The sequence below is a fragment of the Python bivittatus genome, unplaced genomic scaffold, assembly GCF_059951505.1.
Source record: "Python bivittatus isolate LINGU-HERP-01145 unplaced genomic scaffold, Pbiv_v1 ctg000020_np1212, whole genome shotgun sequence".
Classification (NCBI taxonomy): Eukaryota; Metazoa; Chordata; class Lepidosauria; order Squamata; family Pythonidae; genus Python; species Python bivittatus.
The window spans coordinates 116,067,799-116,088,649 of record NW_028277030.1 but is presented as its reverse complement, the minus strand read 5'-3'; the positions used below and the strand labels follow the sequence as shown (position 1 = coordinate 116,088,649).

At 36.9% G+C, this 20,851-nt stretch overlaps 1 protein-coding gene across 1 annotated transcript in view; it reads right to left on the bottom strand.

Moving 5' to 3' along the window:
• MTA3 (metastasis associated 1 family member 3) overlaps nt 1-20,851 on the bottom strand; it is a 172,895-nt gene that overhangs the window by 47,037 nt on the left and 105,007 nt on the right. The window contains exons 11-14 of the mRNA XM_088147497.1: nt 18,999-19,057; nt 15,305-15,429; nt 14,651-14,802; nt 12,724-12,946 (exon numbers count right to left, since the gene is read on the bottom strand). Of these exons, the coding sequence (XP_088003623.1) occupies nt 12,724-12,946; nt 14,651-14,802; nt 15,305-15,429; nt 18,999-19,057 (559 nt within the window). The remainder of the gene's footprint in view (nt 1-12,723; nt 12,947-14,650; nt 14,803-15,304; nt 15,430-18,998; nt 19,058-20,851) is intronic.

The following is a 20,851-nucleotide window of genomic DNA, read 5'->3' as shown; positions in this document are numbered from 1 at the left end:
GCTTTAAGCATGTTGCTCCAGTTCAGCCTAAATTAATTCTAGATTCTTTGATAAGTGACAGGAAACCGAAGTGATTAATTAAACCAATATATTAAACAAATGTATTATTATCAAGAATGAATTGTTAATAATTTAATTATAAAATTAAGTTACATAGGATTTTATAAGAATACTCAATATTAATTCCCAAGTTCATAGAAAAGGCTGTAAAAATCACACTAATATAGCTTTCAGTGCATTGAGTTTATGAAGTAAAACTGCAACCCTAGTTATACCTACCAAGGCTCTAAAAGCCTCACAGAATACAACTGATCTTACTCCAGTTCTGCAAGACTATATTATATAAGACCTGTCATCCTTAAAAAAAGAAAGGAAAAAGATTTATTTCTAATCTAGTTCACTGAAACTAATATGCCATCAGTCACTGCAAAAATGTAAACACTGTTAAGTCCAAAGATTTATCACCTGCTGAATTTTGAACCATTAAATCAGTAGCACCTAGAAATCCCTAACTTTGGCTGAATTGTCCTTTTGGAAGAAGGGAATTAATTGTATATATAAAGTAATTATGTAAAGAAAGATTCAGTACTGTAAATGTTGGTTATGACTGTATTAAAGGAATTACACAGAGGATGGATGAATAGTTACAGACAATACACAGATGCAACATATTGGACCCAAAAAGAAAATGTACCGTCAACAACACATAACATATTGAGAAAATATTCAGATGGAACAGCAGCAGCAGGAGGAGGAGGAGAAGTCTGGCCAATCATCTGAAATGTTCCAAAATTAGCTGTCACCTGGACTGAAATACAGTGGCATATGAATGTCATTACAACATCACTAATAAGGATCAATTATGGAACCAAAACAGGAAGAATTCATAATGATGTTATTTTTACCATTTGATCCCATGTTATTTCTTTTGTACTCCACCTCCTCCCCCCCGGCTTAAGAAGTATTCTATTAGGTTTTACCACCCCTGTTCCTATTTATTTTTATGGTTGCTTGCACAGTCAGCCAGATGTTTAGACTGGATTTGACATTTTGGTCCACCTATTGAGTCCTTCCCAGGGATCTAGGAAAGGAAATGTTCTTTAAGGCAGGGTTCCTCAACCTTGGCGACTTGAAGATGTGTAGACTTCAACTCCCAGAATTCCCCAGCCAGCATCATGGAGGAGCTGTTATGCAAGTAATGTGCATATTGTAAGATTGGTCTCTTTAACGTTTAGAAATGGCCCATTTATTATGCTTATTATGCTTAAAACATGGGAACTCAAAACTGAATAGTCCTTCTATCTTTGCCCAAGCATTGTTAATATAATTCTATCCATATATATTCCCCACTCAATTTACTAATTCTTTTAAAATTCAAATTAGAGCCCTCACATCAAAAAAGGAAAAGAGTAGAAAAAAATAAAAAAGGAAGTAAGCCAACTTTGCTTAAGTAGAAATTCACAAGCAGAGAAGCAAGATATGCATTTCCTACTTCATTAATGCAGCATATGAAAAATAATAGCACTCCATATTCTGTAGAAACCATAGGTATGGTGCAGAAAAAATATCTGAACTGCACACCTTCCAAATGTGTGATTTTTGTATGCTAGGACCCACCTTAGTATGAGAAATAAAAAATTGTACGTCATTCAGCATAAAACCAATACCTGCATTCGTTCACAAGCTTCTATTAGTTTTTTTTTTTCATTTAAATATTGAAACAAGGGAGAAGAATACATCTACTGTATGCAATCTATGTGAACATTTGTACAGTTTTTTTCCTCTTTGTAACTGCAGCATAAGAGGTAGAAAATCCTTGGAAAATCAGCCAATGGGCAGATTTGAAATATATGAATCCCAAATGGGTCCAGGGTATTTGTCACTTTCTACTCTCCTTCCTCTTTTTTTCTGTTTCTCTTTTCATGCACCTCATCTCCAATCCTATTAACAATTATTCCAGATTAATAACATAATTAGAAAAGATCAAAGAATAAAGGGATTTACTATAAGACCTTGTTAAGCCTTCATTTTTCAATAAAATAGTTAAAAGCATTGACAAATTGTACAAGATTAGACAACTATATCTATTAGGAATATACTGAGCGTCATACAAGATACCTGCGTTCATGGGAGTGGGTGGGGGAGGGAAGAGGTAGAAAATGTTAATTGGACATTAAGTAGTCTAGCCTTTATAATATGTGATATTTCAATTAGGGCAAAATTCCCCGACCAGATACTCTCCCGCGCTGGCTGTGGAATTTTGAGACCTGTAGTCCAGTGCATTAGAAAGCTACAAGGTTTGGAAAAGATTAAGCCTATGCTTGAATGGAACTTACAGATCAGTGTATTTATACTCAGATTCACTCCATTCATAGTGATCAAGGGAATAAACATGCATAAATAAAGGGCCAACCCCATTCATGGACACAGTATACCTATAATTATTCCCTAGAACCTTTTGTCTGAGATTATTACCAAGAGCAAAAGATTAAAATAAATAATCATCTCTCTGTACTCTGCATTGGTCAGACTGCACCTAAAATATTGCATCTAATCATGGTTATGGCGTTGTTAAATTTGAATGTGTCCAGAGGGCAGCAATCAAGAAGATAAGAGAATTTGAAGGAAAAGCAGGTTGAGCTGTTAGGTATGTTTAACCTCAAAAAGAGAAGACTGTGGGGAGGCATGACAGATGTTTTCAATACCAGAAAAGCTGTCATGTAGAAGACAGCAAAATTGTTCCAGGAAAAGAAACAATGGGATTAAAGTACAAGGGAGTAGATTTAAGTTGTACATGGGGAAATTTTGCCAAAAATAAGAGCTGCTCAACAATGGAGCAGACTGACTTGCCTTTGTTGGAGACGTTGAGACAGAGACTGGATGGCCATCTGCTGAGGATGCTGTGGTAGCGGGTTCCTGTACTAGGGAGGAGGTGGAGCATGTTCTGTGTCTAATAGATCTCAGCCGAGGGGAAAAAAAACCCTGGGGAGTGACTTAGAGGAAGTAAGCCACGGGTAAGGTGCAATTCAATACTCTGTGACTCTTTCCTCTCTTGCAAAACAGATTATATAACAATTTTGACAGATAAATTTCAAGGTGACCATACTGTTTTCAGACATCGACTTTTATCATATGCCAAAAATAAGAATGAAGTAACATCCAAATTGTCCAATCATATCATAAACATATATATGTTCATCTTTGTTGGCAATCGTGGGTATCAAATATGGATGTAAAAGTCTTCTTGAGGATCAGAAGATGAAAGGGCATTGTGAAATACTTGGCTTATCTCCAATAGTTATGTGGAAGCGCAGGCTGAAAATGAGAGAGAGAGTCTCATATGTGCCTATGACTTACTCAGAGTTTCTCCAATCATTTTCTTGGAGGGACCCAACAGCACATAACAGTAATATATATTTTATTTAAACTGGCAGGGCAGTCTAAGTGGAGCAAAAGGTGCAGGGCACCATAAGGTTGACTGAAACTACATCATCATCTGGAGTTATGGCTCAGATTATCTAAATCTTGAATTGAATGAGAGATATTCTGTGGCTCTTCAATACAGGCAAATTCCCATTGAAAAGATCTGAACAAATCTGAGCTGAAGCTCAGAACTTTGGAGGCCAGCAGAAAGTTAGACAATGCATCAGTGAAAAGATGCAATCTTCCTTTGCTTTTCTACATATGAAAAACACTATGAGGGAAAGAAAGTGAGGGACAAGTCTGTCTTCAGTTCTAGGAAGCAGTTTGTCAGGGATTCTCAAATTAGTTATTTGTTAGAAGAATGTTGAGGCTGTATGATGGTTTTCTCTGCTTTAAGCTGTTTAGTTCTGTCTCATTCTTTTTGGCTTCTATATTTTCCTCATTTCTTATCCTAGTCCAGCTTCTTTCTTTCCTATTCCCATCCATTAATTCATACCCTGATCGTACCCTGGTTCCACCTGTTGATTGTTAAAATTTAAGTTGCATATGAAGTAGCATGCCTCTTCCCAATTTGTTCTTATTTGCTTTGGATTTATTTTGAATTATATACTTTATTTCACTAGTATGTGTGACAGTAATTTATTAGTATTCTGTTGGTTAAGTATGAATCTTCTGAGTGACCAAGGTCTTCACTACATAAAAGCTCCTGATAAATCTTCACTGTGAAAAAGTGAGGTCTCACCATAGCAAGACTTTGGGAAGGAAAGTCTTACATTCAATCAGTGTGAAATCAGTTCCTGGTAACATTTTTAGGAGAAAGGTAGAACTGTTGCAGTGTGCAGCAGATTCTCACCGTCACCACCAATCAATTAATAGACATGGAGTACTTTTAGATAGGAACAGTTTGAAGCAGATATGCTTCAGCTTCATCTCAGCTCTCAGGCTTCGTTAGTGAGATCCAGGACACTCAAACTGGCAAAAGCTAGTCAGTATGCAGCACAGGGGTATCCAAACCAAACCACAGATTGAAACAAATATTATTTCTCTACATTCTTAAAACAAAAAACAAAAACAAAAACCCAAGCCTCAAAAACCTTTGCCTCCAATCTGAACTTTGCTCACACAGGTTCATCCATCTTTGGAACTCTTCTTCATTCATTTCTCAAATTTGTCATTCAGTGAAGTTTGTTTACAGCCCTAAAGTTCTTTTTGCATGCATTTGGAGTCAATCACATTTGGGATACCTTCCCTCATTTTTATCACTCAGTCCAATGCCTTAAGATGGTGTTCAGGATCTTAAAATACATCTTTTCTACTACCCAGGTTAAATTCATTTTGAGATTCTTCCTCATCATTTTCCAGCAAACTAGTAAGAGTCAAAATTGTTTTTGCATGCATGCAGTCTCAAACAGGTATCAAATTCTTCCTTTGTAGTAGCTTTCCTGTTGAACTTCCAGCTTTCCAGTTCTATAACCTACTAAATTCTGAAGCACTGAATTTTTTGGATGCTGAGCCCATTCAGTCCCAAGTGGGGCTGGAGAAGTTAAATCATTACCTTTCAATTCCAAACCAGTGCTGATTGTCCTAAAAGCCCCTGGCATCCTATACCTAGCTGTTCAGCAATTTCATATCAAAGGATCCTTCTATAGTAAAGACTCCCCTCTACCCAAAGTATCTCCACCAATCTTTTTAAAATTTGACTGGCTTTTTCATCACAGATAAGACATCTCATTTAATTCTGGCTAGGAAAAGAGGTTATCTGCACTTTCCTTTAAAAGAGGAACAAGGACAATCAAAATGCAAAAAAGCTGTTTCTATGTCTTTGAAACCTGACAGATGTTACTCTATTATGAACATTTAATTTGCCTGAAAATTTCATTCAATTCCATTTGTTTATTTTTGATGTAGATTTCCAAGGCTCTGGAAAAGGGTCTAATGCCAGGAAAGGTAGAAGGAAAGAGAAGAAGAGGACCAGCAGCAAGGTGGGTGGACTCAGTTACGGTGGCAATGGGTGCACTGTTGGCAGATCTTAAAGAACAGGTTAGGGACAGATCATCATGGAGAAAATATATCTATGTGGTCACCAGGAGTCGAAAATGACTTGATCGCACATAATCACTCAATCAAGATTTCTAAGTGGAGAAATCTTTTTCTTTTCCACTTGCACAAAGCAGCATCCCAAACTCTCCCCATATCCTCACCTTACTTCTACCCACAAGGAATTGTTGTAGGGACATATTGAAAAAGTCCAGTACCACATGTAGAGTACCTCCATTCACTTATCTCTGAATCCAAACCTGTTATTTATATAACATACATTTATACAAGATTTCTTTATTGTCCTAATTTTAGCATTTATACTACTGCCCCCTTCTGCCTCTAGATTGCTTTCTCCAAATTTCATGCAAACATTATTTTGAAAGACTGGACAGCTTGAAATCAATTCAAGGTTACAAACCCTTCACAAAAAACTGAACTTCGTGCCCACGTTAATTCACATTATAAATGGCAATATGACCAGTCTAGGAAAATTAGGTAGTATCTCTTAATGCCTTTACTATAAATGCATTTCATTATATGAAATGATCACATGGCTTACAAAGATTCTGCACATTTTCCTTTAACAAAATGACTGCATTGCCCATTCTCTGTGCAATTCCCACTAAGTAGAGTTATATATGTATCCTAATGGAAAATCCATTAAGTAGTTGGAACATTTGAAATGTAGGAGTGGCAAATCATTTTGAGTTATTGTTGAGCCAGAAATGGCCCAGCATGAATATTATGTTCCTGGAAATATATAACTAACGTTGAAAGTTCTAAACTCTAATAACTGAATATTAAAATTAACTTTCTCCAATGGAACAATAGTTAGTCTGCTCTAGGTACAATCTAATCCAGCCCTGTGCCAGTTTCTTCTCTGTTATTTTCTTCTCAAGTATTGTTTGTTCGTTCATATGTGTGCGTGCGCATGTGCATTTGAGGGACATGGGTGATTACAGCTAAAAGCTCTGCAATAAAATACAAGAATAGCATCAACAAATTTCCCCCTGTTCCCCTCATATATTTTTAAAACACTGGACCAGAACACATTTATTGCCACCAATTTATCTGGAGAATAAGAACATTTACAGTACTTTTAAGAGCAATAATGTCCTTCTGGACATTTCCCACTTCTTCATGGTATCATTGAAAAGTGAAGAACAAACTTGGCAGCTTTAAGATGTCTGGACTTTAACTCCCAGAATTCTGCAGCCAGCTGGCCAGGGAATTCTGGGAGCTAAAGTCCACACATCTTAAGTTTGAAAAACACTGCTCCAAACAACCTGTTTCTCTCTAGGGTTGAACACTGAGAAAAAATAGTCCTGAAATTTCAGGATACAGGTGACTATGCACAGTGCTGATTGATCATTCATTCCATTAGGATCTCATTGCTGAAAAGGGTTAATGTTAAATCCTTTAAAATAATGTTATGAATATTGCTACATAAAAGCTTTTGTAAATACATGCACAACCAGCCTAAGATGCAAACAGTAATTCTTATTTTTAATATTTTGGATATAAAGATCTATATTTTTAGTTACAAAGCCAGAAAATAGTTGTGCTTATGCCGTAACTGAAAAATTGGCTGCAATTTTTTTCTGAGGGTTCCAGGGTTTACTGCAGGCATTTCTAATCTTTTACAAAAGCTTATCATCCTCAAACATATACTTAAACTATGACAAGGCCCTAAAAAGCTTTAAAAACATATTAGTATGCAGCATACTCTTTACTCTCAAACATAATAAACTTCATTATAGCTGAATTTTATGAGGACAATTGGGAAACTAAATTATTTCCATTGCTAGCTTATTCCACTAGTTCTACTTCTTTCATTTGCACTTGCCTTCTTTTCATCTCCAGGTGCTCTCTATATTATTACTGTTCCTTATCTTCACTTCCAACTAATTCTTCATTTTGACATTTTACTAACTCAGGGAGATTCCTTGGCCATACATATTAAATGAATGAATAGGAAAGAAATGTAAGTAAAGGCATGGATAGCAAAGAATGGCACTTTCAGCACATTACACTGGGAGATTTCTGCACCATGTTTGATTCAGAGAGAATAGGGACCATAGTTCAACACATTCCTACTACTAGAAATTCCCACGGCATTGCCATTTTTGCAAATTCCTGAGGAACCAAATTCCTTTTGGTTCTGAAGTCTTGATTATGTCCCATTAAGCCAGTGTCAACAAACATGTAGATAGAACTTCTCCAGGATGATTTGTCCCAAACCTGGTCCTTCAGGCTTTTCAAGAGTGCACTCATTGCCAGCCACGTTGCTACTGGTCATCCTACTCTACTTTTTCCTTCTACCTTTTTCAGAATTATAGAGGCTAAGTATTTGCATAATATATCCAAAATATAGTATTTGAGCCTGAACACTTTTTCCTTAAGTGCGAATTCTGGATTGATTTGTTTTACAATCAGTTTGTTTTCTGGACTATCCATGGAATTCTGAGGAGTCTTCTCTAACACCAAAGTTCAAAACTGTCCACTCTTTCTATCCTGCTTCTTTAAAACGCAATTTTCACTACCATTTAATAATTTCATGGGGAAAACCATTGCCTGCATGATTCTGTTCTTTGAAGGTACAGACACACCACAGCATGTGAATATATCCTCCAAGGCCTTCACTGTTACCCTTCCAAATGCTAGTCTGCAACATATTTCTTGACATCTGGTTCCTTTATAATTGATCATAAAAGACAGAAACTATCCACCACTTCAGTATCTTGTCAGTCCTAAGACTGCTTGCTGTACTTATTATTATTGTGTGTTGGTGCCTTCGAGTCAGTCTTGACTCTTGGTGATTGCCTAGATAAGTCCCTGCAGTTTTCTTGGAAAGATTTCAGAAGTGGTTTGCCTGCTTCCTAGGGCTGAGAGAGGGGGACTGGCTCAAGGACACCCAGCCAGCTTTGTGCCTAAAGCAGGACTAGAACTCACAGTCTCACGGTTTCTAGCCTGATGCCTTAACCACTACACCAGACTGGCGCTCACACTTACTATTATTAGCTTGATCTTTAATCTTAGCCCCATTTTTTCACTGGGCTTGACTTTCATTACTAGAGCTTGCAATCATATGATTTCCAGCTATCAAGGTAGTGTCACCAGCATAGTGCAGGTTACTAATGTTTCTTCCTCGAATTTTGAACCCATGCTCATCTTCCAATATATATTCAGCATGTAGGTTGAATAAATAAGGAAAGATTACTCAAATTTGTCTCCTCTGCTGACCTGGACCCAGTCTGTTTCACATGTTCAGAGATCTTCATATCTAAAAGGAAGTTTCTAGTTTTTACCATTCTAAAACAAATTGGTGCAATTTGTAACCCAAGCCAAGTATACTGCACTAATTCTTACATTGTGGTCTGCCAGATGCTGGATCCAGATTAACTACTTAAAATCCTTTGTCAGTAGCAAAACTTTCAGGATTCAGTTTGATAATACTGTAAAGCAACATCTAAAATAGGTAAACAGCAGTTTTCAAAGATGGCATTTCAAGATAGAACATTTTCTGAGAAACAAACTTGTGAATGTTTACTGATTATTTCCCTTGAACTCCACACATTATGATTGCCTTAACAGTATACCTTTCTTTTCCTTTGCAGATATAATAAAAAAGACAACTTTATTCTGCAGAAAGGCCAATAAAATTATATAAGCCAAGAAAAACAGATCAACTAAATGACATCCAGACTAAACTTACACACCTTTAGGCCCTCAGAATTTCATCTTACTCTGTACATCTTTTTAATTTGATGCTATTTGATCACATGGCATAATTAAGCTGAGGTCAAGAACCCAATGACATTGATTTTATGTGCAAGAATCCACAATAAAAAAAAAATAAAGGGGTATAACATGGATAAAATCAATTGTAACAGATTAAATAATATTGTATGATACATATCTCAGTCTATCATGGCTCATAAAATATTTCAAAGCTTAGCAATTTTAACATGTTATCTGAATGTATGTTCATTTGTGTATGCAATGGATGCTTGTGGCACTGTATAAGCAACTAAGGTTCAAATCTCTATAGAGAAATGGATCTAACTACAATAGTCCTAAAGCACCTCTTGTAAGAGTATTAATAGGGACTGGTTAATAAAAATAGTATTAATGGTACAAGCAACTTAAAATGAATTATATAAGCTATTTTTTACAGAGTATATATTTTGTAGCAGGTTGTTACTACTCCTTTTGGGTATTGCTGATCATGTCACACTGGGTATATGCTAACCTGGTTTTGAAAAACTAAAATGGGATAACAGAAGCATCAGGAAAACCTTCACGTCCTGCTTGTGGATGTCTTAGAGATACATGAAAAGTCTTTGGATCAAGTTCTCTCTCTCTCCTGATCTCCCTCTCCCCAGTCTCACATTCACACATGCACTAATATACCACGTATGTATGTCTAGAATCCATTCTTCCTTTTCCACAATAGAAAAGGATTTCATTATATAAAAGTGTTACTTGCAAAAAAGAAAAGCTATAAGTAAAAAGTTTAAATAAATGAAAAAAGTGTGAGAGTTATGTTTTGTGAAAAGAAATGAACACAAGGGCAAAGGCTTAAAAATAATATGGAAAACAGTCTTAAAATATTTTCCTTTGAAAGAAACTGTTCAACGAGTAAAATAATAATAATTTATCCCCTTTCCTTCAACTCTCCCTTTGCCAAATAAAGGCAATTCTTTACACTTTTAACATGTAAAAGCATTCATAATTCTATGATAAATAAAATTCATATAAATCAGCAACTCTGTCTATTCAGTCGCATTCCAGTAAAATGATACTGAAAACATCCACTCCACTTTGACTCCTTCCTCTATCACTCAGAAATGTGTGAATCATCTGACAACAATTACCTGACCAATGATGAGGAGGTGAACTGAGAAGCACAAAATACAGTGGGGCAAAAAAGTATTTAGTCAGCCACCAATTGTGCAAGTTCTCCCACTTAAAAAGATGAGAGGGGCCTGTAATTTTCATCATAGGTATACCTCAACTATGAGAGACAAAATGGGGAAAAAAATCCAGAAAATCACATTGTCTGATTTTTAAAGAATTTATTTGCAACTCATGGTGGAAAATAAGTATTTGGTCAATATCAAAAGTTCATCTCAATACTTTGTTATATATCCTTTGTTGGCAATGACAGAGGTCAAATGTTTTCTGTAAGTCTTCACAAGGTTTTCACACACTGTTGCTGGTATTTTGGCCCATTCCTCCATGCAGATCTCCTCTAGAGCAGTGATGTTTTGGGGCTGTCGCTGGGCAACACAGACTTTCAACTCCCTCCAAAGGTTTTCCATGGGGTTGAGATCTGAAGACTGGCTAGGCCACTCCAGGACCTTGAAATGCTTCTTACGAAGCCACTCCTTCGTTGCCCGGGCGGTGTGTTTGGGATCATTGTCATGCTGAAAGACCCAGCCACGTTTCATCTTCAATGCCCTTGCTGATGGAAGGAGGTGTTCACTCAAAATCTCACGATACATGGCCCCATTCATTCTTTCCTTTACACGGATCAGTCGTCCTGGTCCCTTTGCAGAAAAAGAGCCCCAAAGCATGATGTTTCCACCCCCATGCTTCACAGTAGGTATGGTGTTCTTTGGATGCAACTCAGCATTCTCTCTCCTCCAAACACAACGAGTTGAGTTTAGACCAAAACATTCTACTTTGGTTTCATCTGACCATATGACATTCTCCCAATCCTCTTCTGGATCATCCAAATGCTCTCTAGCAAACTTCAGACGGGCCCAGACATGTACTGGCTTAAGCAGGGGGACACGTCTGGCACTGCAGGATTTGAGTCCCTGGCGGCGTAGTGTGTTACTGATGGTAGCCTTTGTTACTTTGGTCCCAGCTCTCTGCAGGTCATTCACTCGGTCCCCCCGTGTGGTTCTGGGATTTTTGCTCACCGTTCTTGTGATCATTTTGACCCCACAGGATGAGATCTTGTGTGGAGCCCCAGATCGAGGGAGATTATCAGTGGTCTTGTATGTCTTCCATTTTCTAATTATTGCTCCCACAGTTGATTTCTTCACACCAAGCTGCTTGCCTATTGTAGATTCAGTCTTCCCAGCCTGGTGCAGGTCTACAATTTTGTTTCTGGTGTCCTTCAACAGCTCTTTGGTCTTGGCCATAGTGGAATTTGGAGTGTGACTGTTGGAGGTTGTGGACAGGGGTCTTTTATACTGATAACAAGGTCAAACAGGTGCTATTACTACAGGTAACGAGTGGAGGACAGAGGAGCCGCTTAAAGAAGTAGTTACAGGTTTGTGAGAGCCAGACATCTTGCTTGTTTGTAGGTGACCAAATACTTATTTTCCACCATGATTTGCAAATAAATTCTTTAAAAATCAGACAATGTGATTTTCTGGATTTTTTTCCTCATAGTTGAGGTATACCTATGATGAAAATTACAGGCCTCTCTCATCTTTTTAAGTGGGAGAACTTGCACAATTGGTAGCTGACTAAATACTTTTTTGCCCCACTGTATACAAAAGGGAAAGGATTCAACTTCAGGATGTCTTAAAAGTTGACAGTACACAAAGTTACTAACGTCAAGTGCCTACAGCTGCATCAAAAGCAGTCTATCTCTTGTGATGAAATGGCCATTAGGACAACTTATAAAATTATCCTGAAATTTGTCCCAGTACGTTTCTTTCAAACAGTCTTCTGGACATAGTTATTGTGCTGCTCCAGTAGAGAAGGACATTACCAAAGATAAAGTGCAGTGCCATTAATTTGAATACTGTTCATGAATATTAATATTCATTCTTAAAGTTACAGGATCCTTTATCATTTCAATGGGCCATATGATTGGATCTACAATCAATTTAAAGGCGTCTCCATGCTATACCAAGAAATAGTTTGTGAGCCTGTTTTCTGCCAGATAAATTAAATATTAAGAAATTAAAGGAAGTACATGGCAAAAGGATAAGAAGCAGGCACACAAGGCTATGATCATTTGCCAATTATCTGCTTTAGAAACCTATTTTATTATTAAGTAATAAATTTATTTTTTATAATCTTACAATATTTTTTAGAAAACTTTCTTGGTAACAAGTATGACAAATGAAAATAAAGATTATTTTTAAAAAATTAACACAAAGGGAATATAGACAGAAATGTGTTTATTGCCAAAATAATATTAATAATAATAATAAGAATGATGGACCAAAAAAAAGACAACAGAAAGTGGATGGAATAATGACATATTAAACTAAGAATTTAGAAACATCTTACATTCTGCCCTAATGGCAGCACAGTTAATAAGGGCAAAAGGTCTTCTTGCAGCTCGCTTCAGTTGTAGGGTATTTCTGCAGACCTGGCGGGCAAGTTTAGTCAAGTATGTAGTATGAAGAAAGAAAGACTGACGGGTCTTCACAGCAGATTTTGGACTACCAGTGTTCCGGACTGGTATGCCTTGGGTTGCTTGTCGTGACATATGTGTTCGGACACATGAATCCTGCAAGAAATAGTAACAATAATAACAACAACACTGCCATTATTACTCTTCATTTTTTTGGTCTATCGTCGTATTTTTTTCCGGTTTTTAATGTTTTTGTCTGTAACCACCCAGAGTTGTTGAGAGTTTGGCAACATATACATTTAATAAATAATAATAGCAACAACAACAACAAAAAATAACAACAAAGTGAACACATTTCTGTCTGGAATCTTCTCTATCGTTATTGCATCAGTCCCCTGTCTGTGACTGACCTGCCCTCTGAAATTATCAACAGCAAACACAGAACATAAGAGTTGCAGTGTCCTGCACACTGAAATGATGGAAAGAGGTCTTTACTATCTTCTCTATGATCCATTTTTGAGGCATTCAAAGAGTACTGTTAGATCCCCCCCCTCAATCTTTTCTTCTTAAAGTTAAACATTCCAGGGTCCTTTAATTTCTCTTCATAATCCTTGGTTTTCTTTTTCCTGTTCACCCTCACTGCCCTTCTCTGATTCTGATCCAATTTGTCTGAAACCTTTTAAAAATGTAATGCCCAGAACTGGACAAAATATCTGAGAGGGAAATTAAAAAATAAAGTAGATCTAATATTTATCATAAATTAAAATTTATATTTTTGATGCAGCCTAAAATTGCATTTCCTTTTTTTTGCAGCCATATCACATTGCTGATTCATTCAGTTTGTGATCAACTACTATGCCAGTATCTTTTTCACAACTACCATTACCAAGCTCCCCTGCCTGTTCACATACATTTGATTCGTGCTAAATTAATAAGACATACAGGTAGTCCTCATTTAATGACCCTAATTGAGACCAGCAACTCCATTGCTAAGTGATGCAGTTGTTAAGCAAAATGTCACATGACCACCCCACTTAGTGACAACAGTTCCAGCAGTCCTGTTGCTGTCGTTGAGCGAATCCCACATGGTCATTAGATGAGGACCCACCCAGATCCAAGCCATTCTTGGAAGAAGTTAAGGGACTGCGTCTACTCCCCCACCCACCTACCACCCCCATACCTGCCCTTTTAGCTGCATGCCTACCCACCACTGCTCTGCCCACTGCTGCATCAGCCACATGGTGCACCACTACCAGCTGGGTTCTTCTTTCATGCCAATGCAGCTTCTTTCACGCCCTGGCCAGGACCTTCTTTCACACTGGCATTGCCAGGACTTTCTTTTGCATGCTGGCTGGATCCTTCTTTCACGATGGCTTTCTTTCATGAAAGAAGGAACCGGCTGGCACGTGAAAGAAGGTGGCATGAAAGAAGGCCCTGGCTGGTAGTGGCGTGTGCTGCACAGCATGGCACACATTTGCCTGGCTGTACTCCATAATGCCTACCTGCACTATACAACCATTATGTATTTAATTCAAACCATTGTGTATTTAACTTGAATGTTGCTACAATGGGCTCCTTTCTTAACTGGGTCATCTGTAAACCCAGTGTTCTTAACCTGCGGACTACCTGTACTACATCTCTCAGATGTAGTTATAATCCCAACATATTTGGAAGAAACTATATTGGGGAATAGTGTAACTTAGTAGCATGCACAAAACTTGTCAAAGTAAGCTGAATAAGTCATATAATTGCTTAAATACAATTTAAAAGTGTACATTGTGCCTTTACAAAGGAAAATATGCACATTTAATTAAGTAGGAATAACAAAGATGCTAAGTACCATCAGCAAAGAAACATTACCTCTGTGGTTTGATTGGGAGAAAATCTATCTTCATTTGTTAGAGTTGGCATTTTCAGACCACCATATTTTTTCCAATAAATCCAACATGGTGCACATAATCTACACTGCATGTTGGGTGGACCCCAAGAATACCACTGGTGTGACTGTGTGACTAAAAGAAGAAGAAAATAAAATCCAGTCAATATATGCAGGATTAATATTCACCCATATATTTACACATAAATACAGATGCACAGGATGGAAAGATACTTCTTCAAAAATACTATATACTAAATAAGTGCTTTCTCTCTTCACACAAGAACATAAATGTAAACATATATTTGTTTGTTAATATAAGTCTGTATATACCTGTATATAGCAAATACACAGTGGAGTTCAAAGTTCAACATGGAACCAGTAGCTTGGGTTCGTGTTTGTGGACAACAATAATACAAAGTACTATGAGTTTTACAATCAATTTATATAAGTTGTCATCTGGAATCTACATTGATGTATACATAAAAATTTTTGTGAGTAGACATCCCCATTCACTTCAACTTCGACAAACTGACATACATACATACATACTCCCTTTTATGAGGAAGCTCCTTCTAGAGGAAAGGGTTCCATATGAATTTCTGAACACACCTACACACACAAATATTTTTACTTACTGTAGCAACTTTCACAAGCACGGCCTATTAGTGAGTTCTGAGTCTGGTGAGGTGCTCCAACTGCTCCGTTCATGGCACTTGGTTTTCCATTATTGCTGGATATCTGACTGGGATTCGGTTTGTTACTTTAAAATGATCACACATGCATTAATAACATGAGCTATATGACAGAAACATTTTTAAAATTCTTAGCTTTCCATAAGAACTATGCAAGAGTTTGATTCACAGATTTATTGACAACTCAACTGAGTCTTTGAACCAAACTGACTTTGGTTCAGATGGACAATTTGAACTGAATCAAATACATTTGAATCAAAGTGTCAGATTGACTTGATTTTCCACATCAAATTGAATCAAATCAAATCATTGATCCACACATCTCTACTGATTATATAATTGTCAAGAGTACAAGTAAATGTCAGCATATTTTCTATGGAAATGACAAAACATGTTTGAAATGCTCAGATTTTCTCAAAAAGCTATAATTTACCACCACACTGGTTACAACAGAGTTCCATTTATTATAACCAAGTTTTGTGATAGCTACAGAAAAATCCTACAGTTGATGTTAAAAGTTAAAGGCTTCCTCAAAGTGGCATCTAGCAGATATCCTGAACTGTACGCTTCTCTATGCTTGTGGCTGCCAGGAAGATTCTACTCACAATCTTCCTTGCCAATATGGCCATTGGATCAGGCTGTTTGGAAATCTGTGGCTGCTGTCCAGCTACATCTGGGGATGTGGGGTACCAGGTTGAGAAAGGCTGCACTATTTATTAATAAGAGTCACAGGCAGACTGCAGTCTGCTCTGCATTCCAAATTTATTACAAACTTGAGATGTCATGAAATATAAACTTCGCTATGAATGTGAAAAACATTTTCCAAATAAAATGATCAGTGTGAAATAGACCTCAATTTTATTCAGAGTTTGAAGAAACAATGACTTCAGTTTAATGTAAAAATATGAAACTGTATTAAAAATTACTTTACAATGCCTCTAAAGATGAATTTATGTCAGATCTAACAACCTTTGGTACTTTACTTACGTAATTTTTCCTTTAAATTAAAGAACAGAATGCAGACTTAAGCATATTTAAAATACAGGATCTTTTGTCCTTCTAGATGTGGGAAATTACCTATTAGGCACCCACAGGTTTCCCCAACCTTGGAGCACTTCACTGAATTAATTGACTTAATTTAGTCATAACTAACTCTATTCTTATGTTTGAGACATGAATGAAAATACTGAAAAATTAACTCCTCTTGTGCAGCAATTATTGATAAGAAAGAATGTTCAGCATGCTAAAATAATTTAGACACCATCAATGCTTTTAGGAATACAAAAATTCTTTAAAATGGGCAAGTTCTTACTTCAATAGAATAAACTAAGCTTTGAATCAAATATTAACAAAAAGGCTTTACAATTTTTACATTTTTTTTATGACCCCAACAGCGGGGGATATATTTATAATCCTAGATTGGTTCTTAGTAGCAAAACAATATTAATGACAAATATATTTGCTTTCTGAAATGTAGCTGGAGAATATTGATTTTCATAATGCCACAAAATTAGATGTTTGGTGAATTGGGCTGGTCATGAGTGAAAGAATCAATAGATTTATTTAAGATTAACGTGACTAGGGCTGCAAAGAGTCTATGAATAGCATCCTAACAACAAGTACCTTTTTCTATTCTCCTTTGATTAGATACTTAAATGTATCCAAGCAAAGACTGTGCATGTATATGGATCTGTGTCAATATTTGGTAGAATGATTTTTCATTTTTTTAAAACAAAATTTAGGTGGAATCTAAGCCTTCAAGTAACCAGTATTCTATTTCTTTGAAGGTGAAGAGAGGGGCTTTACTAATGCCTCAGCATTCCCCAATAACACAAAGTAGCACAAACAACATCATTATATAAAATCAAATTGTGTAAAATGGATATTAAAGTATTTATTTATTTATTGGGTTTATATGGCCACCCATCTTAACTAAATAACTCTGGGTGGCTAACAAAAATATAGCTACAACACAATATAAAAAACCATAGGCAAATAGCTAATTTAAACGAAGCAACTGAAGTCCTTTACAGATTGCCTGACAGCATAAGGCTGACATCCTTGCCCCAATGCCTGAGGGAAAAGCCACACCTTCAATGCCTTCCAAAAGACCAGAAGGGTCAGGGCCATTAAAATCTCAGGGGGGAGGCTATTCCATAGGGCAGATGCTGCAAGAGAGAAGCATACCTCCTCGATCCCACTAAGTGACATAGCTTCACAGAAAGGACCTGTAACATGCCCACTCTGCCAGTTCTGATGGAATTAACTGAACTATAAGAAACAGCATCCCAGAAGTAACCTGTGCCATGCAAGGCTTTAAAGGTGACAACCAGCATCCTGAATTACATTCAGAAGCCTACTGGGACCCAGTGCAGCTTAGCACTGGTGTTACATGACTGTACCATGGTGTACTAAAATTGTATGTACCACTACATTTTGGACCAACTGCAGTTTCCAAATGCTTTTCAAATGCAGCCCCATGTAGACTGCATTGCAATAGTCCAACCAGGAAGTCACTAAGGCATGAGTGACTGTGCACAATGCATCCCAATCTAGAAGTGGGCACAACTGGCTCACAAGTAGGATTTGTGCAAAGGCCTTCCTGGCCACAACTGTCAACTGATCCTCAAAATTGAATACCAACTCTATGTGGGAAAGTGTTAACCAATCCAGAGTTAACCATGGAAGATGTCTGGATCAAGGGTGGGGACTTAAACCCACAGCCACTTGGTCTTGTTAGGGTTGAGTCAGTCTGTTCTTCCCTAGCCAGACCCTCACACCCTCCAGACACTGGAAAAGAGCCTCAACAGCATCACTTGGACAGTCCAGAATAGAGATATATAAATGACGTAATAAGCGTATGGATGATACTTAACCCCATACTAATAAATGACCTCACCTAGCAGCTTCGTGTAGATATTAAATAGGAACAGGGGGAGAATAAAGTTCTGTGGAGCCCTGGAAAGCAGAGGACTGGACCTATACCTCTCACTCCCTACCAGCACCGACTGGAACTGGGCTCAGAAGATGGAGGAGAACCTTCATGAAACTGTGCCCCCACTCCCAACCCCTTCAGTTGGCCCAGAAAGATACCATGATCAATGATATTGAAGACTGCTGAAAGATCAAGGAGGGTTAGGATGGATGCACCTCCCCATCCTGCCTGCCAGAGGTTACCCAGAACCATGATCGATGCCACCTCAGTGCTGTAACCCAGTCTGGAACCTGACTAGTGCTCATGCATGTATAGATAAAATTAAATCTTAATATAAACTCTTATATATATAAAAGAAATAATCTGAGGTATAATCATTTATTACATTTGCACTGCTTTTTAATGCATCCCATTAAAGTCAGTTACTTTTGAGTTACAACTACGACTAAAACTAAATCTCAACTGAAGCTGAAAGGTCCATGAATTTGCAGTAGTACGTCTACATAAAAAGTAGCCAAAAACTGTTTTATAAATGTCAACATGAGTGCGAGTCTTACTGGATTTTACCCAAGTTTGTTAAATGTGAAAATAAAGCAAGTTTTATGAATGCTTATTCTTTGCTTATTCAATAAAAAATTAGGGTTTGTTGTCTACACATTGGAATTAATTTTAAAATAAAGTATTAGTGTTTGTTATACTTACTATGTTGGTATGTAAACTTGTTTCAATTTGCTCTCTGCTTCAGCAGCTTTTAGACGTTTCTAATAGAAAAGATGAATAAATTTAGTATCTCATACAATGTTAATATTACAGTGTTGTGCAAACTATTATATGAATCTGCTTAGTCTTTAAGATCTATTTCAGAGGCCTCAGAGGCCTCTGCCTGCAGGGACTCAGGGAAAGGATTTTGCTGTGGTGACACTCACTTCACTTTTAGAATATCCCTTCCAGGCATAGTCAGGTTGCACCAGGTTTGTTATTCACTTGAGCACTGATAACTGGATTCTTCTCACTGGGTCTCAATGATTTAGTTTAATTTAATTATAATTTTAAAATAGCAACATTAATGAAACCTTTTAACAAAACTTTTTAAAGAATCATTAATTTAATAACATTTTTATTTAAACACTGGATTTCTCTGACCTGCCAGTTTAGATTAAGCTAAAATGTGGTCTTTCTCATATGAATTTAACTTGAACTTGTGTTCAGATGAAATGTGGGTTTGTTTCTGATTTACAGCTAGAAAACATAAGGGAGGTTGGCCAAGGACAATTCCTGATCTCACCACTATAAGATTCTCAGAAGCAAAAAACATTTGAAAAGTCAGTAATTTCAAGACAAGATCTGCTACTTATGCTTAAAATAATATCAACAAAAACCCTGTAAGTTAGCCTAGGAAAGAACATTACAGCACTCATTGTAAAAAGAGAAAAACAGTGAAGTTGGACTACTGCTAAAGTAATTATTGAAATGTTGTAATTAATTGTACCCATTACTACAATGCATAAACACACCCACACATATACATACATTAAAGTTTTTATTAAATAACAAATTCCATAATAATTTCAGGATTTGGGGACAGATTGAATACATAAAAATACACTAAAATTAATACATAACTATAACCACTGTTATATCTCCCATCTGAAAACACCTGGGCTACAGACATACTTTCAAAACTGATCATATTTATGAGGACTCACCTCTTGCTAGACACCTCTGGAAACTAAGAGACATTTTTGCTCAATGTTCACCATACAACTTAAAATACCATTTTATAGGATCTAAATAATGTTATCACACATGGATTTATTGGGAAGAAATCAGTCTAAATGAGAAGAATTTATAATGCTCTGTACTAATTGAAGCTAAGAAAGCTAGTTGGAAGGTGTGATTATACCCATATGGTGCAAAATTCAGTTATGCACCAACCTTAATTACCACTCCTGATCAGCTTTTTCACAATGCCTCCCACTGTGTATGTGGCAACAATATGGACCAATCTGCTCCTTAACTGCTTCTTGAACAGATTAGGGGATAAACAATGAGTTGAAAAAGCAACTTTGTTCTGCATCTATTGGATCACAAACAGCCAAAGAACAAGACAGTATAATAAGAGTTATGATTTTGACATGGCAAATTCTATAATAAGGAGTTGTTAAGGAGGAAAAGAGATGATGGGGGGAAATTCCTGACCAGCAATGACACTGTAAAGTTTTACTGTACAGAAAAGGGCAACAACAACCAATGTCTCGGTCTCAACAATCTCCCAGGACTCAGGGGACTGAAATCAAGCTGTAGAAGACTTTGGGCTTGTGTGTAGCCCTTTCTTTTCTGCTTGAGTGAGGAAGAAAGTGAAAGAGAAGAAATTATCTTTCTCCACTATGCCTGAAGTCCTGAAACTGTAATCATATATCATTCATATAAGCTAGATCATAAATCATTTAAATAAGCTAGATTCAAATTATGGTTTCTTCATTTGTTAAACAACTTTGGCTACTGTGATGTAAACTTTGCACAGCTGCCATTAATGGCAAGACATCAAGTTTTAG